This window comes from Bipolaris oryzae (assembly GCF_000523455.1).
Source record: "Bipolaris oryzae ATCC 44560 unplaced genomic scaffold scaffold_0, whole genome shotgun sequence".
Taxonomy (NCBI): Eukaryota; Fungi; Ascomycota; class Dothideomycetes; order Pleosporales; family Pleosporaceae; genus Bipolaris; species Bipolaris oryzae.
Window position 1 is genome coordinate 286,568 of NW_006911276.1, and position 23,078 is coordinate 309,645.

The window sequence follows — 23,078 nt, forward strand, 5'->3', positions numbered from 1 at the left end:
ACACTCTGTACCTCAGTGTATTGGAAGATAGAGAGGGAGAGTGAGAGAGCATCTACCCACCCCCACATCATCGCCGCCCGCCGCCTCAGCTACTCGCTCGACCACCCAGACTACTCCACCCCACTGCGACCATGTCGGCCGACCTAAGCAGCTTACTGCTATCTTTTCAGCCTGAGAGTCCCGATGTTGAAAAGAGGCGGGATTACGACCTCAAGGCCCGCAGCTTTGTCGCACAATTGTCCAACGTCTCTGCACCACATTGGGTAAAAGGCGCGGATACACCACAAGATGTGCTCGTAGTGGGTATGCTTCCAGGCACTTGGTTGAAACTTGCTAACGTTATAGGCACTCAACCCCGCTGTCAACTCAATGGCATACGCCTTTGCCCTCCGCAACCGTATCGCCGCTCTGCTGGAGAAGAAGAGCGTACCCGAGGCGCTACAGCCCGGAGGTGACTTGTGGAACCAGATGGTGTTGTTTTTCGAAACTGCGGATCCCATACAGCTGCGCTACGTGGGGAAAGAGTGGAAGAATCTGATTGAGTACACAGAAGAGATAGCACGTGGGTGTGGATCAGTAGGTTCAAGTTGTCATGGCTGGCACGAGGAAATGATACTGACCATTTCCAGCCGAGCCTTGCTATTGCGCCAATACGATCAGCCATGATGCGACTTGACACAACCACGGGCACCTTCACCTCGGTCCACGTCAGCTTCATACACCTGTGTCTAGAGACGCGATCGTACGCGGCCGCTGAACCCATCCTGGACAACTACATTCACACACTTCCGCCAAAGATTCCAAGCGCAGTTCGTGAGGGGTTAGAGTACTCTGTTCCGTGTGCAGATGTAGCGAGTAGTGGAGAGTACATCCACCAAAACTCTGGCCATACGGACCGGGTTGGGTTGACGGATATACAAGAGTATTATGTTTTGGGAGCCATGGCGTACCTAGGCCTGGGGCGATTCAAAAAGGCACAACAGTTTCTTGAGCACGTGCTCGTAGTTCCCTCTGCCAACACAGCCAACGGTCTCATGTTGGAGGCTTACAAAAAGTGGGTACTAGTGAGCTGTCTAGTACAAGGAAAGGTATGTTGTGAAAGAAAGAGAGAGAGAGAGAAGAGCAAGCGCCAGCTGACCTGGACAGATGGGGAGCATTCCACGGACAGCGAATGCTAGCGCGATGAAGAACATCAAGGCTGCATCCAAGGCATACGAGGCGCTTGCGGATGCGTACGAAGAGCTGGACAACATGTCCAAGTTGAAGGCTCAGGCACAAGCGGGTGGAGAGATATGGGCAGAGGTAAGAGCGATGCAGGTGATTGTTGTGAAACATGGGTTGAAACGGTGGGATAGCATGTTTTGATGGAGGGCTGACAAAAGCATGTAGGATGGCAATGCGGGACTAGTCCAGGAGCTTATCAGCAGCCAGACGAGGACGTATGTTTCACGGCTGTCACGGACATACTCTGCAATTCCAGTGTCTAATATTGCGAGACAACTGGGAGCTACGGGGGAGGAGATGTCGCAGTATATTGAGGGGCTGATCAGGGATGGGCAGCTGAACGGGCGGTTGGAGGAGAGTGACAAGTCGGAAGCTGGGGTGGTATTACGCTTCTACCTGGACGCGAAACAGGGACCGTTGGCCAAGAGCGAGAAGGAGCAGCAACAGGCGCTATTTGCGCAAACAGTGCGCACAAACAAGCTTGCGGAACAGGTCAAAGATGCCGACTACCGGATGACGCTAAGCAAGGAGTATATTGAGAACCAGAAGCGAGTGAACAAGAGACAGGGCAACAACGGGGACGCCATGGACACTGCGTGGGATGATAGTTTGGAGGCGGAGGAGGACATGATGGGTGACCTGCACTGAAGACGCGGTAAAGGCGGGTTGTGTAGGGCAGGCGAGGAAGGGAGAGCTGAGAGGGTAGGTGGCCCAGGCAGGATACTAGATGAGGATAAATGGTTGGCATGACTGGGGCCGGTGGGAGGGGTGCCATTGGGTTGCTGAGGGTAACGCATGAAATAGCTTATGACAGCAAAGAGGCAGTATTAGTAGGGGTTAGCATGGGATGATTGATGACGATGACGATGGCGATGAGCATGCATGGAAACAGCAGATGGAACAAAGACCAGGATGAGCCAATCGAGTAGAGATTCGATGCATGCCACATTGGTCTCGTGACGAAGCAGAATGAGAAGAAGAAAGCAGCAGGAGCCGTATCGGGCATGATGGCATTTGGGAGAGAGAGAGAGAGAGCGGGCAAGCGCGCGCGTGTGTGAGTGTTTTGGCATGGAGGTTACTTTTGTGATGGGATGCTTTTGGCGTCGGAGGCGTAGAGTGGGCCTCGCCTCACCTCGCCTCCCCCTTGGTGCCAGTGGTCGGACCGGAAAGGTTGGTTAACCGGGACCGAGAGATTGCAGCAGGACGTGCGGACAGGGCCCAAAAAGTGGAGGAGGCAGTGAGATGAAGGTATATATGCGTGAACATGAGTAGCGCGTCAGCGCTTGAGAGACTGACAAGAGTGGCAGCCGGCGACTGGCGACTGGCGACTGGCGACTGGCAACGAGGACAAGGCGCAAGCTTCTAGAATACGGGGCCGCGATCCTGGTTCAGCCGTGGTAGGGGCGGATTTGCAGGGTCTGGTTGGGGCCTGGGCAGATTTGTCTTACGGCGTGGTGGACCTGGAACCAGCCGGGCTGATGAGGACGCGCGAGGAGAGGAGAGATCCAAGAGGGGTGAGCACAGAGACAAGTCGAGCGAGATGGGCGTACGCTAGGCCGGCTTGAGCACACGCACCCCTGACAGCCGTACCAATACGACTTGGCGCCATGTGGCCGGCCGTCGCTGCTCCACATTCGTCTGTGTGCGTGCGTGCGTGTGTGAGAGGGAGAAGAGGAGGGAGCCTGTGGTGTCTGCGGTGCCTGTGGTGCCTGTGGTGCCTGTGGTGCCTGTGGTGCCTGTGCCTGTGTGGGTGCAGGTGGGTGCCGGTGGGCGGTGGCTAGGGGTCTCTTGCTTGATGACTGACTGCCGGCGAGACGACGCCTACGAGACATTCACCCACGCATTCCACACCCACACCCACTCCCACTCCCACAACAACCACACGCTCCCGCCCCCACTCCCACTCTCCCCCTCTCCACTTCTCCCTCTCCCTCTCTCGCCCTGCCCGCCTCTGTCTGTCTCTGCACGCCCAGAGCGCGTTCCTGCTTGGGCAACCATGCCCGCATCCGCTGTGCATTAACCGCTGGCTCGGCCTGAGACACGCATCCAGCTGCTCCATTCTCCACCATGAACCCCCAGGGCGAGCCTGCCGCCGGTGCAGCAGAGGTGCGCGCAGAAGCGCTACCAGGAACAGACGAGCTGCCATCGTCGCAGTCACAGTCGCAGTCGCAGTCACAGTCGCAGTCGCATTCGCACCACCGCCGGCAGTCATCGTCAGTGGGAGCGGTCAAGCGGTCAGCCTCACTCAAGGACGCCGCCAACCCTCACCCGCACACCTCGCCCAAACCCCACAGCCGGGCCACACCGCCCCCTTCGGCTTCTTCCAGGCGACGGTCGAGCGCAGCCAACGGTGCAGCAGAGGCAATTGGCCTGTTGGCCGACCACGAGGGGAAGTCGCACCATCAGCCCTACCACCACCACCACCACCAGGTCCATCACCACCAGCCAAGCTACTCGCGCAAGCTAAGCATCACCTCTACCACCGGCGCCGCCAATGGCGCCCTACCACACCCGCACGACTCCTCTCGCATCCATTCCTCGCCGCCCGCCCGCTCAAGCAAGCTGCACAACTCCAACACCCGCTCGCCCACCTCTAGCCCCCGCCGCTCCCGTCCTCGCTCCCCGGTCCACGACCCCCCGCCCACAGGCACTGCACCCCCCAGGCTGCCCAAACTGCCCCCCGTCCTGCTGCCCTCGACCGTCTACGACCCAAACACGCCCACCAGCAGCTCTGCCGCAAACTCGCCCACTGCAGCCAGCCTCTTTGCCCCCAACCTGCAATCCGTGAATGCCCCGCGAGACTACTTCAACTCCAAACCCACTCAACCCCAGCCCCCTGTTCAGCGACCCCCCTCGCGCACCAGAGTCGACAAGGTGCTGGCTAAATCCCCCCTCGCATCGCCCGCCATCCCCAACGAGGCTGACCCAAGGCACGACTCTGCGTCGGGCCCAGGTCGGCCGACAGCACGGCGGCCCTCAGTCGCTGCTGCTGCTGCAGTTGCCGCCGCCGCCACCACCACCACCGCCGCCGCCCCTTTGGGCCACAGGCACGCAGCATCACGCCAACACGCCTCGAGCCAGAGCAAAGACCATTCTCGAACCGCAAGCCGAGCCCACGCCACGAGTCCAAGCCGGGATCACAATCGCAGTGAAAGCAACACCAGCACAAAATTGGACGACCACTACCAAGGCACCCCGCCCCGCGCCCGCGAGCGGAGGGAAAAGGACAAAAAGACCATGTTGTCGCGGGCGCTGCAAAAGGCAAATACGGCCGTCCTGCTCGACAATGCCCAGAACTTTGAGGGCGCCATGGAGGCGTACGAGGACGCGTGCAAACTCCTGCAGCAGGTCATGGTCCGCAGCTCCCAGGAGGAGGACAGGCGCAAGTTGGACGCCATTCGTGTAACCTATACCAATCGGATAGAAGAGCTCCGTCGACTCGACCCTGCCTACACGCATGGCAGCGGCAAGTCACTGCCCGCTCGCCCCATGAGTGGGGAATCGCTGGACGAACACCGCTCAATGCTTTTACTCGAGGACGACGACGACGACGAAGAGCCCGCAGTAATACAAACTGCCTCTGTGTCTCGAATCGTAAACGACGCCTCGGTATACGAAAACTCTTTCGCCGGCGAACCAGATCAACCCCCTTCACACCAACTACCCCTGCGCAGTGAGTACCAAGGTCCTCGCGAGTCGGTCATCTCAACTGCCATCCGCGATGTGCAAAAAGGCATGCAAAACTCGCAATTTAGTCTACAACCACCGCCTGCCAGACTTGGGCCTTCGGCTACTTCTGGTCGCTCTTCAGTTGCCGAATCAGCAATGGATCGCACATATATGCCCCCGCCCCTCTCGCCAAGGAGATCAAAATCACCCCTATTCGACAGCCGGAGTGAATCCAGGCCCGACGAACCCGGCCGGTTGTTGCAGCCGCAGCAGACACTGGAGGCCAACCACCAGCGGGTCCACAGCAACGAGTCTACATCATGGCTTGACACGATAGACGAATCCGGAGGCTCATCGTGCTCCTCTTCGGTGCACTCCATGTCCCCGGGAGGCCCACGCCGAAAGCACCTACGGAATCCAAGTGGAGAGACCGAAGCAGAGTTTGACGCGGCGCTCGATGCTGCCGTTGAAGCTGCGTACGACGACGGTTACGAACCTTATGATGACGACATGTCCACGCCAGCCGACCTAGTATCGGCCAAGATGCGAAACGTGGAAATGGCCAAGGAGCGCGTACGGGAAGCAGAACGCGAAGAGGCTATTGCAGCAGCCAAATATCGTTACAAAGAAACCCAAATTCGCAATGAAGCACTGCCACATGTACGCGAGACTGCCGAAATCACGCTCAACGACGAAGCGGAAGAGGAGGAAAGGCTACTCGACGAGATGACCAGAGAGTACATGCTGGACGGTTTCGATTTCGACTTGCAAACAAAATCAGCGCTGCCACGGCAGTCAGACTCGAGCAACTTTTCTGGAAGCACATACAATAGTTCGGTGTCCTCGCACAGGACAACAGGCGGAACGTCGCTCTCAACCGTTACTGAAGTGGTCCACCCATCATCCAAACCACCACCCGCACATTCCCCTCCCCCGGTCCCCGCTCCATCCGGTGCTCTGCCTGCACTGCCCCCAGTTCTCGAGTCACAAGCATCCAATACGACCGATGCAGCAGAGGTCACGCCCCGACCCAATACCGCAACCAAGGATGCCGCTTCTGTGCGAAGCCGCAGATTGTCAGGGCAAAACGCTAAATCGCTCAAGATCGAGACATCTGTGCTTAATATTCCGCCTGCACCACATACAGAGAAGCCGCCCGTGCCAGCAAAGGACGTGCCCATTGATCTTCCTGCACAACCAAAGTCTGCTGCTGCTGCTGCATCATTTAGTACTAGCAAGCCTTCCCTGGATTCGACATTCAAATTGCCTGCACTGCCGCAAATCGCCCAACAGACCAGTCTTGCCGCTCCTTCGCCACAGCCCGCCCTGTATAGTCCTTCTGAGAATGGTCCTATTCCGTCGCCAATGCTACACGGTGTCTCAAGCGAGCCTGGTCTCGCGCCAGGTTCCCCCAAAACCGGAAAACCCCCAGCCTTGGGTATTAGAAAAAATAAATCTTCGCTTAGCTTGAAGCAGCGGAATTTGTCCATGTCTAGCCCAGATGGCTCAGACGTATCCATTGGAACGCCGCTCAGTACAACCTTTTCCATCACCGGACGGAAACCTAGCAACGCCGGACTGCCCATCCCAACTCCTAGCCTTCCCACGTTTAACATTGATGGCCTACCGAGCGGCGGAATGCATCTATTCGAGAGTGATATTCACTCGCCCTTTTCTCCTGGCTCGCCCAGTCCAGCAATTACGAATGCACCTATTCCACTGGAGCCATGTCCAGACTCGTATCTGCTGAGGCCATTTTGGTTGATGCGATGCTTCTATCAGACTATCGCCCATCCTCGTGGCGGTTACCTCTCAACCAAGCTTTTCATTCCTCGCGACGTCTGGCGTGTCAAAGGTGTCAAACTGAAGAACGTTGAAGACAAGATTGCCAACTGCGACATGCTCACAGCAGCCCTGCAGAAGCTAGCTGCTGTCGACACAAACGATGCGGATGCTGTGCTAGAAGAGATGCAGTCTCTAGAACTAGTGCTTGACCAGGTACAGGCGCAACTAACCAAGAAGCTCGGCAACGAAGTTGGTATTCAATCTGTATCAATCCTCTTCAAAGATGCAACTACTGTGGGCGAAGGCGCAGCATCTGCAGACGGCTTTTCCAAGGGCCCAACAACTAGCCAAGACTTTGTACCCAAGGGTGCTGTTGCCCAGGGCAAGTCGTACCTGGCATCATGGCGCAAACTGCGGTCCAAGAACTCTGGCGTCAATCTTGCTAACATGGCTACCGGTACCACGAGGAGTACAGAGGTGCCCAAGGATACGCTTGTCATGGCTACCCTTCCCATGACGAGTTTGACAAGCATACGTTTTGCAAAGCGCGACATTTCGGGCATGAGCTTTGAGGGCCCCCATGCAGGATACATGGGATCTTTGGCGCGCTTGTTTGATGCAGTCCAGATATTGGGTGAGTCCTCTTTTTTTTGTTTTTATGCTTTTTCCTTTCTTTATGCTTTGCAATGGTTTTACTAACTGCACGATTTCTTGTAGATCAAATCGCGCGTCAAGTCGAAGACCCAGGTCTCAAGCACTCTTCACCCACTCACGTTGGACTCGAACTGTCAACTCGCCATGCTGCCGAGTTCTTTGGCTTCTACATTTGTCGTTTTGTCCTTTCCGACGTGACACTTATGTTAGACAAATTTATCAAGAGAGGGAGTGAATGGGTTTTGGTTTAAAGAGTTGTGTGTGTGAGAGAGTGTGTGTGTAAGAGTGAGAATGAGAATGAGAAAGAGAGAGAGAGAGAGAGAGAGGCTTGCAAGAAGAGGACACACTTTACCTCCTTGTCCCCCCTCGCGCGTTCCTTCCCCCTTCCCATCATTGGAAGTGATGGTCGATTGGGCGAGTTGTTGAACGTTTGAAACCGTAATGAGAAAGAAGAGCATGTCACAATGCATCTAGTGCGTCTCCATTCATGTGTAACTATTCGCCTTAACCAGGTGTATTCTTACTCTTTACTCTCTACTTCCTTCTTTTCTTCCATCTCTCCTCTATCTTTCTTCCACCTTCACCTTCTTCTTCTTCTTCTTCTTCTTCTTCTTCTTCTTCTTCTTCTTCTTCTTCTTCTTTCCCTTCTCCCAGTCTCTCGACAACCCGTCATATGCAAGGGCAAAAAAACAAGCCCGCGCCTCATTTCCAACCTATCAACTCCCCTTTTTTTAAATTCTTCCCCCCACCCCCTTTCACCGTTGTTAGACCCATTTTCCAAACCAAACCGTCTTTAGGCATTTTCCTTTAAAGGATCAAAGTCACCTTTCTTCCTTTATTGAGGGTTGTTGTTGTTGTTGTTTTTCTTCTTCTTTCCCGAGAACTAGGTCTTGCGCTTCCTTTCCCCATTTTTTCTCCTTCTTCTTCTTCTTCTTCTTGATCTAAAAGGAAATTCGTACCAAGGGTAAAGAAAGAGGATGAGATTGAGAATGAGAGGAGGGGAGATTGGGAATGAGGGAAATACGATGGATATAGGGATGGGGTATAAAGGTGGAGGTTATGTGGGAGCGGGGTGGCTTGATGTTGGATTATTATCATCATTCTTCTTCTTCTTCTCCTTCTTTGGGTTTCTTGGGTTTCTTGGTCATGAGGTTATGGATTCGCGTTTCTTGCTTTATTTCTTGTCCCTTCTTTTTTCCTCTTCGACTATGTGCCTTTTTTGCTCTTTTGGCAACCCGGCACTTGATTTTGCTGTTTGTTGAACTGTTTATCTCCTCCCTTTTGCCTCATTATCGGATGGGTGGATATCTTGTTCTCGATCCATTTACCTTTTTGGCTTGTTTGTTTTGCACGTCTCTTTGAAGATATCCCAGACCCCTTTTTTTGTTGTTGTCTTATTTCATGTTAGCTTAGCTTAGCTACAATTTGCTAGCGAATATCGAACTATCGTTATCGCCATTATCGGTCTATTATCTGATTATAGAAAAGTTGAGTACGATAAGAAAAGTTGATTCCTATTAGGTGAAGCGGAAGACCTACTTCCTAACAGAATAGCTACGGACACGAGGGCCAAGAAAAACAGGGTACAGTATGCTCTTAAACAATCAATGACTGTGCCACTCGCTTCGCAGATTGGGTCTCACTCCTATTCCAAAGCTCCTGATGCGTGTAGAACCTCCCATTCTCAGGTGGTGGTCTCTTCAGCTGACCTCTTGCCGCCAACGGCCTGCTGCTCGATAGTGTCTCATGTAGCTCGGCAGAAGCGTCATCGTCTTCTCCGCTTGGCAGATTGAGTGGGCGACCCCATGCCGCTTGTGCACTTTCCAACCCACTACTTGCGCGAATCGTACGTATGACGGCCAAAGAGGCGATGAGATTGGCTTTTAGCATCGCTATCTGGAATACCGTGAGGGTCAGTTGCAGGCTGCTAATGGCGTCGCTGACGGGAGTGTTCATTTCATGGTGGAACATGCGTCCGAGTGCCGTCAGGTTGTTACTCAGGTTGGGAATCGACTGGATGTATTCGAGGTATGGGTTTGTGAGATCGTTTATTACGTTACCGAACGTGAGTGTTGCGTTAGGAAGGACGGTTGGAGTGACCCCGCTTGTGTTTAGTGAGAATGTAGGTGTGGTCATGTTTGAAGGCGACGTAGAATTGATGGCAACAGAGACGTTTACCGTATTTACAGTAGTGAGCCATTCGGTCTAAGATTCTGGCTATCAACTTCGAGTTCATATCGAGACATGAAAGGTAGTGTGAAAACACACCTTGTTTGTGTCGAGCTGATATTTCCCTCTTAGAATAGTGCTGGTGATGTTGTTCACAAGATCGGCAGTGCCCATTGAGCTAACACCAGTCATGCTGCTGAAACTGAAGCCAGAGACTGCGTTGTTGGGATCCCCGATATAATTTGCGGCTGCATTGATGAGACTCCTCAGATCAGCGAGGTCCTGTACAGCTGGTGCGACAGCTGCCGCAGCGATTGGAATGAGGACGAGGCCGGTTACCAGCATAATGTATAGTTTGTCGGATAGGCAAGCAGGGGGAAATTTGCCAAGTTATCAATACAGCTAGCAAGTATCGATACTGACAACTGCTAGGTGGGAGGGTTGAGAGAAGGAAAAGGATAATCACTACAAGCTAAGTGTTGCTTGGAGTGTGTTGTGGATGACGGTTAGAAGCTATGCACTGCAGAAGATATTTCATAGCTTGTTTAGCCATGTAGCCAGTGGAAGCCACGATGACCACTGTAAACATAGACAGAATAAGGGTAGCCGCTTCGTGCTTGCCGCATCAGTACACTCGAGATCTTCACTTTCTACATGCTACTCTTCCTCTCCACGTTGCCTCTATGATCAAAGTCTTGCATTCACTCTGCCTTTTTAAAGTATGCATTGCTCCCACTTGTATCTCCAACGTATGTTCTCTCCAGCCCTGCATTTCTGCCACTATCTCCACTTCGGCCACCCCACATGATCTCTGCAGATAAAGTTCAGTGGGGAAGGCTCGAGCTTCAGAGAACAGCTGGCTTGTGCGAAGACAGTGCGTTTTTGCTCAAGTCGTAGCTTCTGTCACATTCACCTATCTGAATTGGCAAAAATAAATTGAGTTCTTGAATGAGCATTCGTCAGAATCAGGTTAGGGCAAGGCGATAGTGGATTTGTGAAAGTGGATGGAGAGTGTTTAGTCCATGCCAAATTCTGGTTGTTGAGTATTGCAACCGTGCTCCACCAAAGATAGTACCCGGTAAAAGTTAATTGAGCATAGATATGGTTGGTGTCAAAGCTTGCATCTGGCCTCCAGACGTTATTATTGAGCTGTAACACACGCGCATTGGCTGAACTTCGTGTAGATTCCTCTCGACTAAGACATTGAGTAAGAATATATTGTAGCGGCGGATGATGATCAAACATTGAATGCATCTACTTACTATATGGTTTTCATATTGCTGGTAAATTGATATTTTGAAATAACCCGAAAATGAGAGAATTACATAGCCTCCAGCAAGATCCTGCATGGCACTTCTGAAATGCTGTTCCACGCCAGTGTATGAAGTTGAGAATACGTAATCTGTCATACGTGGTTGAGAATTTTTGCATGTTCAGCGAATATGACCAGAATCACGGATCCTGGCTGTCAAACTATCCAAACTATCCGTTTCCCAGCGGACGGCGGTACACCATAGCTATGCAGTACAAACAGATGACTATACACCTTTCCAACTCTGACCCATATCCACTCCAGCTTGCCACTCGCTTATGATATGTCATGATTGTCATGAGCAGCTGGTGTATTCATCAAGGTTAGAAATTTGACGCCTCAGGACTAGAGATCCATGCTATCATTTCTGGATCGCGAATCACCATTAGCCTTCTCATATGCTCTCCACCACAGCGCCATGTTAGCCGCTACTAGCAAATCCATCATTTTCATGCCTTCGTCCTCGAGAATAATCTTTCCAAGTTTTGCCTGCTTGCCACCCATACCTCCTCCTGCAAACTCCTGTCCAAGAGAGAGATCCATGCGGTCTTCATTGTTTTCATCTACGTTAATAGATGTTGTAGAGTTATCGCGAGAATGGCGACCTCGACGAAAGAAGGAAGACCGCTTAGATGCTTCAGCTCCTCTAGCTGCAGATCTCTTAGGACCACTGGGAAGGTTAAACCTGAGCTCGCTCAAGCTTGCACTCGAGATTGGTGCTCCTTGAAGTCCAGGAATAATATGGCGACACTAGTATAACAGTTAGTCTCTTTGGTATCAACGTCACAGAGCTGATATAGCTACCTTGAGAGATCCTCCACCCACACCGGTAATAAACTCACAGCGCCCATTCCATGGACTTGTGAAGACATAGCCACGAAAACTTGTTTGTCTTTCAGAAACCTGAATGCTACCGTGTGTCTGATGGTCATATGCCTGGAATGAAGGTGAGAGTGGAGAGCGCAGGTCCATTGACGGTCTCTCAACCTGTCCAGTATAGCTACCTTTGGAACTAGGCCGAGCGTAATTGATATCGTAAGAGCTATTCTTCCTGTGTCCAAATGCATGGCCCAGGTGCTGTGAGCCTTCCAGCCAGATTCGTCGACGGAATACATTATCGCTCGCGGCCTGGCCACCTGTTTGCGATTCCACTGTTCCAGAATGTCCCGTTTGCCATGATTGAGTGGAGAAGCCACTGTCTCGACTCACCAAAGGTGGCTGAGGTTTGTCGGAGGAGTCTGAGTGAAGGAATTTAGAGTATCCAGGATTGAACACCTGGATGTACATCGGCGCCCCGGACTTTTTCTTGTTAGTGGGATCCCTCAAAGCTGAAGATGAAATCTCAACAATGGGAGGATCCTCAATACGGGCAACATTCCATTGAGCGCCAGATGCCGGGTCTCTCCGGATGAGCGTGAGTGATGGAGGTTCACGTGGTGGGTTCTCTGATCGCCGACGTGGCAGCGGCGGTGGCCTCTCGTTTTCCTGTTGGTATTGGGTCGAGTCAAATGAACGCCGCGGGGTGCTATAGTCTGGCGCAAGTACCCCTGGTCTTTGCGAATAGTTTCCGGCGCTGATATTGTGGCTATTTGAGTAATTATCAATAGGAGCCAGGGTTCCTGGCACAGGTTTTCGCATTGGAGGAACAGCATTAGAAGTTCCTGGAACCGCTTTCCGCGGAACCAGCGGGGCAGATGATAGATTTTGGCCTACAGCATCAGGACCTCTCAGCTCCGGAGGATCGACGAGGTAAGCATCCTCAGGCTGGTTGACGTGGACATAGTACAATGAACTCTGGATGTCTTCTGCTGTCACTACCTTCTCGCGTGGTTTCATAGGTGAAAGAAAAACATCTGGAGATGTCAGGATACATCTGACTTTTAGAATTGGGCGATCGTACCTCTGCTACCAGGAACACGCGCGATGTACAGTACTAGCGGATCATGCCTAAAATGCGTCGGATTCCTTGGGTAAGATGGTGGGTTAAAGGCAAGTGCGGTAAGTGAAGAGAGTGACTTTGCTTCGACAACGGGCGCGGCCATGAGAGCGAAAGAGGCGGGCACTGGTGACGGGGAAGGAGAGGGTGCGACGGTGGCTTTGAGGATGTTGTCGCGTGCCACAAGGACTGTTATTGCAGTCCTGGGCAGCGTTGCCTAGGATATATGTGACAAGCAGTCAACGCTCAGGTTTGTGCTTGCCTCCGTGTGGCTGTGCGGCCGCGTCTCCCCGCTAGGGACATGAGTCTTATATGTGCGTATACTTGGAGCAGAAGCGCCGCCGTCTTGGCCTATTGCTGCGCAGGGCGACTGACAGGTGGATCGGGCTGACGCGCATTAATCCGAAGGGCTCTGCTGGCTCTGCTGGCGATGCTGGTGGTGAAGGAGCCTGTAGCCATGAGCACGCGAGGTTGTTTCTGGTTAGACTTAACTCACGCCCGCTGATTGGCCCTCGAAACCAAGGGTCCAAGCGCGGAAAGTGTCTGCGAAATCTTGGCTTCCATGCATTCAAACCTCGATTTTCGCGGCCCGCACACGACACACTCGCCCCGCCCACTACATGCCCACCTGCTTTACTGCTACTCGCGCGCATTTAGCTGATACAAGATGGGGGACAATCTCGAGGTATGTGGCGACAGTGTTGCCTGTCCATCCTTCTTGCCACTGACCGGAAGCTGTAGGAGCGATTGAAAAGCCACGCGCGGGCATTCGAAGGGCTCATGTCCTTGATACCCGCAAAAGAATATTACGGAAAGGACGAGAGTATCACCAGCGTATGCATCTCTGCCTTCCTGCGCCCCCGCTCCGTGCTGATATGATATCTGCAGACGCAATGGCAAAAGAGAGGAAAGAAGCAAACCCTCGAAGAACGACAGGCCGCCAAGCGTGCGAAGCTGGATCCTGCCTCCCACAAAAGCGCCAAAGATGTCATGGACGAGAACGCGCTGAAGCGGAAACGTGAGTTGGAGGGTGAGACCGACACGGAGGTTTCCGAGGCCGAGTCGTCCGATCTGGACATGGACATCACAAAGGAGAAGCCCCTAGAGGGAATCAAAAGCAAAGCAAAAAAGCAGAAAACTCAACCTGTCGAACCAGAAGATGACGACGACGAGACTGCCGAGACACGGGCCTTGTCAAAATCTGAAGCCAAAGCTGCGGCCAAGGCAGAGAAGCGGAGAGAGAAGAGAAAGGAGAAGCAGGAGAAGAACAAGCAGAAGTTGGAGGCAAAGAAGAACAAAAAGACAGCGTTCGAAGGCCTTGTCGCCACCAAAGAGGCCAAGGAGGACCAGGACCAGGACGATGCCGAGGAGGAAGAGGACGATGACGACGCGGCTGCTGACGACTTTGAAAATGAAGACGACCAAATCGAAGCACTAGATGTCAGCGGCCTTATCGAAGAGGGTCAGTCTACAGCTCCATCCACTGTTGCCAATTCCAACTCCTCCACAGCTTCTGTCGCCTCGGCCAGCTCATCAGCCTCGTCGATACCCCAATCAACTGAAGAGGCGTCGCAAAAGAAAGCCAAGAAGCCTTACACCATTGATCCAAAAAGTCATGAAAATTTCCGCGCGCGATTGAATGCAAAGCTAGAAGCCATGCGTGCGGCACGGAAGGCGGACGGCCCGGACGGACGGCCTGCCCGGAACCGAGCGGAGCTCATTGAAGCACGGCGGAAGAAGGAGGCCGAGCGAAAAGCTGCTAAGAAAGCCCTTCGTCAAGAAGCAAAGGATGATGAAGCTCGCCGGCAAGCGGAAGAACAACTAGCACGCATAAGAGGCGGCTCGGGCTCCCCTTCCATCTTCCCGGCCAGATCACCAGAGGTTGAACGCAATTTCAATTTCGGCAATGTCGCTTGGGACGGCCAACACCTAGACTCAAATCTTTCTGGATTCTTGCAGTCAAGGAAAAAGAAGGGCAAGTCGGACAGCAAGACAGCCCTTGAAGCTGCACAGAAGAAGCAAGCGCGTATCAATGCGCTTGACGAGGATAAGCGTAAGGACATTCAAGAGAAGGAGCTTTGGCTCGCTGCAAAGAAGAGAGCACAGGGAGAAAAGGTATTTGATGATGTAGGCCTTCTCAAAAAGAGTCTGAAGCGTCAGCAAAAACAAAAGGACAAGAGTACGCAGGAATGGAAAGAAAGGATTACCAATGTGGAGCAAGGCAAGGCGGCGAAGCAGAAGAAGCGCGAGGAGAACCTCAAGAAGCGTAGAGAGGAGAAGGGACAGAAGAAGGGGGGAAAGAAGAAGGTCAAGAAGCCTGGCAAGAAAGTCAAGCGGCCAGGCTTTGAGGGCACTATGAAAGCACGATAGGCACTAGGTTGTACGAATATTGATCATGGACGAGGGCGTCGGTAAAAAAAAGGAGGCGGTAACGTGCGTACTATCTAGGGAGCATTTTGGCGTTTGATACCATATCATGGAGTATGCGGTCTTGAATATTACAATGCTTTCTACGAGAACTTTGTTTTGCGGTTCATGTGCTAGCTCTCTCTATCAAACAAAAAAATGGTATACCGATTGCTCTCTCCATAACCGGTAACGCAACCTGTACATTCGCCCTACGTGAAACCTGTGATTGGGTCATTGTATATGTCAAGGGTGGTTCTCTTGGTGTACTGATGATGCATTGACAAAAGAAATCCAACGCTTGGTGTTGTCGAGTAGAACCGCTCCTATAGTATTTACAACGATGTCCCAGGGCTCAGAACTCCCCTTATCTGTAAGGTGCATCGGCACGAGCAGCCGCAGCAATCTCTGGCTCCCACTTGTCTCCGTTTGCTAGCAACTTCTCCTTGTTGTACAGAAGCTCCTCACGCGTCTCAGTGGCATACTCAGCATTGGGACCTGAGCTTCGGTCAGTATTTGATCTGTAGTCTTGCAATTTATCGCAAACATACCTTCGACAATGGCATCAACGGGGCAGCTCTCCTGGCACAGACCGCAGTAGATGCACTTTGTCATATCAATGTCGTAGCGTGTAGTCCTCCTGCTGCCGTCCATGCGCTCCTCAGCCTCGATTGTGATGGCCTGCGCAGGGCAAATGGCCTCGCAGAGCTTGCAAGCAATGCAACGCTCCTCACCCGTGGGGTACCGTCGCAGAGCATGCTCGCCTCGGAAGCGGGGTGAGATGGGGCCCTTCTCGAAAGGGTAGAAGATGGTGTATCTTCCGGAACAGTCAGATTTCTACCGGTCAAAAGACTACAGGCTAGCCCACAGCTCGCCGTCAGAGGGGCTTACTTACGCCGGTCGGAAAAACTGCTCGAGCGAGACATACATGCCACGGAACATCTCGATGAGCAGGAAGTACTTGCCGGCGCGGTCCAATGCGCCTTCGCCTTCATCCCATCGCTTGGGTTTCGGTAACCGGAAGCCTGGCGGTGGCGGTCCTGCTGGGGTGGCGGCACGGGAGAGGGTGGTAGAGAAGAAGACGACTGTGGCGGGCGAGGGGAGGCGTCCGGACGCGAAGTATGGTGAGCGGAGGAGTGTGGCAGCTGGGCGGCTGCGTGCCAGCATTGTCAATGGCTTTGCGCTGGCCATTGTGAGCGTGGATGGGGTCGTGGGCGAGCCGTGGGTTGCTGTCGAATGCGGAGAGGTTGTCGCCAAGTTCGAAACTTGAGGTTGGTCGCTTGTAACGCCGAAGCTGCGATTGGCCAAGAACAGCAATGACGGCAACGAGAATTTGGGGGGCAACTTTGGGGTCTGAGACGTGCACTAGACAATACTCCAGACTCTATCTATCCGATCATTTCTTTTTTGAAAAACACTGTTCGTGTTGTTGTTTGTTGTTTTGGAGGTCCGTTTGATTGATGCTGCAAACGGCTTCCTGACGGCTGACTAACGTAATGTAACTTTAGTCTGAAGTTCTAAACTCTAGTCGAGTCGAGCGCCGCCATCACCACCCTCCACCGACCTCGCTATCTAGCCAACGGCACTCTGCAAATCGCTCAACATGTTCCGAACAGCACTTCTCAGGTCCGCAAGGTCCGCTGTCCGCGCCGCACCACGATGCCAGGCCGCAATGGCTCGCCCCGTTGCGCGAAGCTCCTTCGTTCAGCCAAAGCAAATCACCCCCTCCGTATACTTCCAGGCCGTACGATGCTACGCCGCGAGCGCTGGTCTGTCACGGGACGAGGTCACTGGCAGGATAATGGACCTGCTGAAGAACTTTGACAAGGTAATGGGAATGCGCTCGAATTTTGGGCCCGTGACTGACGCAATCGCAGGTCAATGACACCTCAAAGGTAGCTTTCCCACTTTGCGTGGCCGTTTTGCAGGACGAATACTTATTTTTGCACAGCTCAATGCCGAGTCCCACTTCCACAACGATCTTGGTCTGGACAGCCTGGATACCGTAGAAGTAGTCATGGCAATTGAGGAGGTTAGTCGCAAGTGCGGGCTGCATGCGAAAGAACAAGCTGACAGTGGTGCAGGAATTTAGCATTGAGATTCCCGACAAGGAAGCCGATGCCATTCACAGCGGTACGTATTTGGTGGAATGTTGGAAGGATTTGGCATACTGATGATATCACAGTCAAGCAAGCAGTGGAGTACATCCTTGCTCAGCCCGATGGTGAGTGGCAATTTGGTACGCATCCTGTGGATTGTATGCTAACTTTGTGGTAGCGCACTAGATGATATGCAAGAAGCTGGGTACTGAGTCGGGGAAGATGGACGTGGACTTGGTGGTCGGTTCTACCGGCATTGCTATATATATGCCTCCTTGTAAAACAGTCGCCGGGGTCGGCAAAGTGTACTTCTGATAGAATTGACGCTATCCACCTCCTGATGTAATGACTACTTGCCTGTTTGTGGTGCCTAGAGGGCGGATTTACCAGAGGATGGAGGCGTGTGTAACTATTCTTGGCACGCGAGACCCGGGCCTCGTCCGCTGATTACTGTGACACGAGAACCAACCCCAACTCACGGCTTGCACAAGCGGCCTGCGATCTACCCCTTTGGACTATTTGCATTGCATTGCAGTGGCCGGGGACTTTGGCACCCACAGTCCTCTTACACCGAAAGTCCCACAAAACCCGATACCGCGCATGCGCTGCCCAAGCGTCCTCATCCCTGCGTCCGTCGAGGAGCATCACCCATAATTTCCACCAGAACCCCCCACTAGTTCCACCACCACCACACCCCGATGGCTTCGAGCTCTGGTCTGACGCGCCGGAGAGGAGGCGGCGGTGGCGCCACAGGCAACGGCGAAGACGAGAGTAGCCGGGTCAGTTCGCCAGCACCAAAGCGCATTGACGATCGCACCCCCGAAACGTCCTACGAGAGCTCGGAGAATGGACACAAGATTGCATTCGACCCGCGCGACATTAGCGAGAATGTGGAAAGAAGCAAACAGCCCAAACTGACGCTGATGGAGGAGATTATCCTCATGGGGCTCAAGGACAAGCAGGTGGGTTGATTGCACGTGGAAGGGTTGGCAAAGGGGGCGAGGCTGATGCACGAGAATAGGGATACCTCTCCTTCTGGAACGACAACATTTCGTATGCGTTGCGAGGATGCATCGTCATAGAATTGGCATTCCGAGGCCGGGTGAGCATGCAAAAGGACTCATCGCGACGACGGTTCCCGCTTGCAGACCGGGTTATTGAGGTGATTGACGACACGTTGACGGGCGAGGTCCTGCTGGACGAAGCCCTCAAGATGATGAAGTCGAGCGAGAAGATGAGTGTCAACTCATGGATTGATCTCATGAGCGGTACGTTGGGCAGCACACAGACGCTAGCGAAGTCGGTGTTCCAAGAGGCTGACTATTGTTGCATACAGGAGAGACATGGAACCTGATGAAGATTGGCTACCAATTGAAGCAAGTACGCGAACGACTATGTAAAGGGCTTGTGGACAAGGGCATCCTGCGCACGGAAAAGAAGAACTTCCTGCTCTTCGACATGGCCACACATCCTGTCGCCGACGGCGGCGCAAAAGAGGAGATTCGACGCCGGGTCCGCAACGTTCTTACCAACCGCACCGTCGTCTTGCCAGGTAGCCAATTCCTTCCCGAAGAACTGGAGTTTAGGGTTTTGCGAACAATCACCATGGTCTGTGCAGCTTATGCAGCAAACGTGCTCGAGAACGCCTTGACGACGTTGGGCCACGAGGCACGGGAGCGAGCGTTTGCCCAGGTGGACGAGCTCTTGGCAGAATACTCGCAGTGGCCGTTTGCAAAGCGACAAGGCGGATCACAGGGTATAGGTGCCAACTTGGGCCAACTTGTCACGGATGAGGTGAATGGGTCCAAGGATAAGGAGCTTCAACTCGAGGTAAGTGTGCATGGTTTCCACATGGTAGGGAGCGTGAGGGCTAACCGGTGGACTACAGGTGGTTGCTGCGTGTTTGAGTGTTTTCACAAGGCTCGACTCACTACTCTGAGAGGGCATGGCATGTTACGTTCAACGATGTTGGGTGCACTGCAGGTAGGCGCAAGACCTCGGGGGCCAGCGAGGCATGGCGTTGGGAGGCATCTGCCGGTAGTATATCAGGAACATGTAGCCGGTAAGCTGGCAGGCAGGCAGGCAGACAGGCAGCAGCAGCGTGTGTGGGCCGGTAGGCTGGCAAGTATAGGGTCTTGTCCGTCCTTAGCGTTGATGCAGCAGCTGAGCGATCAGGAGGTAGCACCGGCCGCGTCGTCTACTTTTCTTACCATTACTTCGACTTTCGGCCTCGACTTTGACTTGTACTTGGCGATTCCTTAGACAAAATACACTATTTATTCTACACGGGACAAGGCACAAGATTAGTGTACACGGTGGCTTTGTCGAGCACGCAAGCAGGCAGGCTTATGCACTACTCTAGGATGCGGACTCGGAATGTACCCACCATGGCGCAGCACGTGACCAAGCGCGTGGAGTCGACGGGGAGTATGCGGGCGTGTGCACCCAAGTATCGTGAGTGGTACGGGAGAAGAGCGAGGCGAGGAACAAGAGGAGGGATCTCGTCTCGTCTCCCAGAGATAGACACAAGCACAGCCGGTGCATGGCGCGAGGGTGTACGTCCTCTGTGGGCGTACACTACTCTGTGTGGGATGGATGGGCTGTGTGGCTCGGCGCTTGCAAGCGGCAACGCAAACCCATCAGCGCCCTGCCTGACACACAACTCATCATCCCGAGCTTATCCACGCCCGCGACCCCTCACTAACTAAGGTACCGCAGCCAGGTGTTTCGCCGATTTAGGATTCTGCCAATACTCCGGGCCTGCCAGAGCCTTGCGGACCGCCGCTGCGCGCTCGACTACCCGATCGGCATTTCTTGCCCTGGACAGCCAAACAGATAGGCCCAGCCAGCCCGGTGACCAGTGACGACGCGCAAATTGCATGCTCCCAGAGGTATGTTCGTGTGCGTGTGTTTTATCTCCCCTCTGTCTGGTCGCGCCATGTCGTCTCCGTGAGGATATGTGTGTGTCTGTGTGTCTGTGTCGCGTTGGCGATGGCGATGGCGGGCGAGGGCAGCGGCATTGGCCCTGGCGGCGCTGTTGTTGCTGCGTCGCTCTCCCGCCCCCTTCTTGGGCCAGTCGCGACCGCCTGCGACGCCCACCGACCACCGACCCACCCAGACGTCGACGCATCTATCCATCACTCCTGCCCACGTGTATGTCGCGGCTCTAACCAGGGCAGCTTCACGCAGGTCGCTCCTGCTGCGCGCAATAAACTCTCCCCCGCCATGCTGTCTCCGCCCACAGCCGACTCCCAGACGCTCGACTCGTCCACCGCCCAGCAGCAGCAGCAGCAACAGCACGGCGCGTCCACCACCAACGGCACCTCGGGCGACGGCGCCGTCCAGCCTCCCAACGCCCCTCCTCCCAGCATCAATGGAGCAGACATCGCGTCCGCCGAGAACAACGCGATCCGAGACGGAAAACAAAAAGCCAAGGCCGTCATGGCCGCCTCTGGCCTCAACCTGACGCCCACCCACGGCGACACGGCATCGCCAGCACATACCGACGCCATCAACGGCGCGTCGCCCAGTCGAAAGCGATCGCGTTCAGGCACCCGCAAGTCGTCGCGCACGCCCTCGCACGATGACGGGGCGCAACCCACGGCCTCGCAGAAGCAGCTTCTTGATCGCTACATTGCGCGCGATCTGCTTGACAGCGTCAACAAGTACGAACGCAACAAGCACTCCGAGAAAGTATATGGCCAACTAAACGACCTGCGTCACTTCTATCGTGACGAAGTCTATCCTGTGCGCCGCCAAAATCCCGGCGCAATTTTTGGCTATGGGTATGCCGGCTATGGCAACGGCCTGACTGACATTCCCCCGGACCCCAGAGATCCCCGCGCTCTCCCGCAAACAAAATTGGTATATCCCGAACACGCCAAGCGCGCTGGCCGTCGGCTCGCGCCGCAATTGAAGATCCCGAGAGACAAGATAGCGCAGCAGGCGGAGCAGATTGAAGAGCTTGTGCCTGTGCGTCTGGACATTGAATTGGACAGATTAAAGCTCCGAGACACGTTTACCTGGAACCTGCACGATCGCGTCACAAACCCTCTCTTGTTCGCCCAGACGCTCGTCGAAGACTTCCAGATACCACCTGAGTTGCGCCAGAATGTAATGCAGCAGATTGATCGCGAGATCCACGAACAGGTTCAGGACTACTACCCTCACGCCTTCTTTGACGACGAGCCATTGGATCCCCACCTACCATACTCCGCATACAAGAACGATGAGATGCGAATATCAATCAAATTGAACATCACCATTGGCCAGCACACTCTCATGGACCAATTTGAATGGGAAATCAACAACCCGCTAAATGCGCCCGAGGAGTTTGCAAGACAGATGGCTGCAGACCTGTCTCTGTCCGGAGAGTTTACCACTGCCATTGCTCATTCCATAAGGGAACAGTGTCAGATGTTCACAAAGAGTCTATACATTACAGGACATCCCTTCGACGGGCGGCCGGTGGAGGATGCTGACATTCAGGACAACTTCTTGCCTTCTCCACTCCCCTCCGTCTTCCGCCCAATGCAGGCAACCAAGGACTACCAGCCCTACCTGTACGAGCTGAGCAACGCAGACCTAGAGCGTGCGGAGCTCTCCATTATGCGCGAGCAGCGACGCCAGAAACGATCGGTCAACCGCCGCGGTGGCCCAGCACTACCAGATCTCAAGGATCGACAACGGACTGTACGCACACTGGTTGTTTCCTCAGTTTTGCCAGGAGCTGCAGAGACTATCGAAGAAAGCCAGCTTTTCAAGGCCACACGGAAAGCTAGGGAAGGCCGTCGTCGCGCTGAAGGCAGTTCAGATGAGTCTGATAGCGATGAGTCTGTAATAGAATCACCTGCTCCCGCGCAGTTGACTGGGGGTACTGCTCGAACTCGCGGTATGCGTGGAGCAGCTACCGCCGCTCAAGCCGCCATGCGTTCGGCCATTGGACGATCAGCAACACCTGAAGTGTCCACTCTCCAGCCTCATCACGAGCCGCGGACAGCCAGATCGCTCAGATATGAAACACGTGAGGAGAGCGTGTCTGAATCCACTTCACTTATTGTCAAACTTCGCATCTCATCGGCCAAGTTGAAAGAGTTCCAGGCCAATCCAAAAGCATTCGCAAAGCCTGCTTCCACCCCAATGATGGCACCATCGCAAACGCCGGCACGAAACACACCGACCGCAAACTCAATGCCTCCACCACCATCACCATCACCGGCTTTGCCTTCTCGCTCTACTCCGACAGCGCCTCCATCTGTCGAAGCATCACCCCGCCCGCCTACAACCCCTACACCAACTGCTTCGAACGAGCAACGACAATACAGACCAGATGGTTCAATGGAAGCACCTTGGCCTGCGCCTCCTGTCTCACAACATGTAAGATGATTCCCCATGGCAACGTGGAAATTGTTCTAACTCTGACAAGCCTCCCCCACCCCCGTGGCTCCAACAAGGATTGCAGGATCTCCGTGACCGAAATCCCGGTGAACTCTTCGAATCCACCATGCGTTACGCAGTTATGAACGAGGCCGCAGAAGATCCCAAGACTGGCGCCATTGCTCCCAAGCAAGTCCGGATAGATACACTTACCCCAGGTGCACCACTGCCTGCGAACCACAAAGCATACTTCCTACCTCGGATTCGATGCATGGATTGCCCTGGAAAGCTGTACAATGCAGGACCCGAGCAGACCGTCAACAATTTTGAACTTCATCTGAAGAATCGGGCACATACGGAGAACGTACGAAAACGAACTGGTCAATGATTGGTTATAGGAATGGAAAACAATTGCGACCGTGCATTCAGCCTCGCGATTTAGGCAGGT

At 53.8% G+C, this 23,078-nt stretch overlaps 9 protein-coding genes across 9 annotated transcripts; 6 read left to right on the forward strand and 3 right to left on the reverse strand.

The window, feature by feature from the left end:
- Positions 1-131: 131 nt before the first annotated feature.
- On the forward strand, positions 132-1,872 carry COCMIDRAFT_31435 (uncharacterized protein; the record flags this gene model as incomplete). Its single annotated transcript, XM_007683944.1, has 5 exons — positions 132-299; positions 346-576; positions 630-1,088; positions 1,147-1,302; positions 1,390-1,872. 5 exons carry the CDS (start codon positions 132-134, stop codon positions 1,870-1,872), a joined length of 1,497 nt encoding a protein of 498 aa, XP_007682134.1.
- A 1,419-nt stretch (positions 1,873-3,291) lies between these two features.
- On the forward strand, positions 3,292-7,583 carry COCMIDRAFT_21280 (uncharacterized protein; the record flags this gene model as incomplete). The annotated part of the gene is made up of 2 exons (XM_007683905.1): positions 3,292-7,312; positions 7,396-7,583. The coding sequence occupies 2 exons, from the start codon at positions 3,292-3,294 to the stop codon at positions 7,581-7,583; spliced, it is 4,209 nt and encodes a 1,402-aa protein (XP_007682095.1).
- Positions 7,584-8,979: 1,396 nt separating this feature from the next.
- On the reverse strand, positions 8,980-9,810 carry COCMIDRAFT_43606 (uncharacterized protein; the record flags this gene model as incomplete). The annotated part of the gene is made up of 2 exons (XM_007683974.1): positions 8,980-9,537; positions 9,601-9,810. Coding segments are annotated over 2 exons (768 nt in total), but the record flags the coding sequence as incomplete, so codon positions are not given.
- Positions 9,811-11,158: 1,348 nt separating this feature from the next.
- Positions 11,159-12,855, reverse strand: COCMIDRAFT_79733 (uncharacterized protein; the record flags this gene model as incomplete). The annotated part of the gene is made up of 3 exons (XM_007684022.1): positions 11,159-11,563; positions 11,618-12,666; positions 12,714-12,855. 3 exons carry the CDS (start codon positions 12,853-12,855, stop codon positions 11,159-11,161), a joined length of 1,596 nt encoding a protein of 531 aa, XP_007682212.1.
- A 561-nt stretch (positions 12,856-13,416) lies between these two features.
- On the forward strand, positions 13,417-15,119 carry COCMIDRAFT_79851 (uncharacterized protein; the record flags this gene model as incomplete). The annotated part of the gene is made up of 3 exons (XM_007684023.1): positions 13,417-13,434; positions 13,491-13,583; positions 13,638-15,119. 3 exons carry the CDS (start codon positions 13,417-13,419, stop codon positions 15,117-15,119), a joined length of 1,593 nt encoding a protein of 530 aa, XP_007682213.1.
- Positions 15,120-15,522: 403 nt separating this feature from the next.
- Positions 15,523-16,346, reverse strand: COCMIDRAFT_79859 (uncharacterized protein; the record flags this gene model as incomplete). Its single annotated transcript, XM_007684024.1, has 3 exons — positions 15,523-15,653; positions 15,707-15,972; positions 16,051-16,346. 3 exons carry the CDS (start codon positions 16,344-16,346, stop codon positions 15,523-15,525), a joined length of 693 nt encoding a protein of 230 aa, XP_007682214.1.
- A 412-nt stretch (positions 16,347-16,758) lies between these two features.
- COCMIDRAFT_31441 (uncharacterized protein) lies at positions 16,759-17,466 on the forward strand (the record flags this gene model as incomplete). Its single annotated transcript, XM_007683945.1, has 6 exons — positions 16,759-16,983; positions 17,033-17,050; positions 17,107-17,187; positions 17,240-17,288; positions 17,341-17,379; positions 17,441-17,466. 6 exons carry the CDS (start codon positions 16,759-16,761, stop codon positions 17,464-17,466), a joined length of 438 nt encoding a protein of 145 aa, XP_007682135.1.
- Positions 17,467-17,952: 486 nt separating this feature from the next.
- Positions 17,953-19,193, forward strand: COCMIDRAFT_31474 (uncharacterized protein; the record flags this gene model as incomplete). The annotated part of the gene is made up of 4 exons (XM_007683957.1): positions 17,953-18,216; positions 18,276-18,522; positions 18,591-19,084; positions 19,143-19,193. 4 exons carry the CDS (start codon positions 17,953-17,955, stop codon positions 19,191-19,193), a joined length of 1,056 nt encoding a protein of 351 aa, XP_007682147.1.
- A 1,286-nt stretch (positions 19,194-20,479) lies between these two features.
- On the forward strand, positions 20,480-23,018 carry COCMIDRAFT_31443 (uncharacterized protein; the record flags this gene model as incomplete). Its single annotated transcript, XM_007683946.1, has 2 exons — positions 20,480-22,630; positions 22,680-23,018. The coding sequence occupies 2 exons, from the start codon at positions 20,480-20,482 to the stop codon at positions 23,016-23,018; spliced, it is 2,490 nt and encodes an 829-aa protein (XP_007682136.1).
- Between the last annotated feature and the right edge of the window lie 60 nt (positions 23,019-23,078).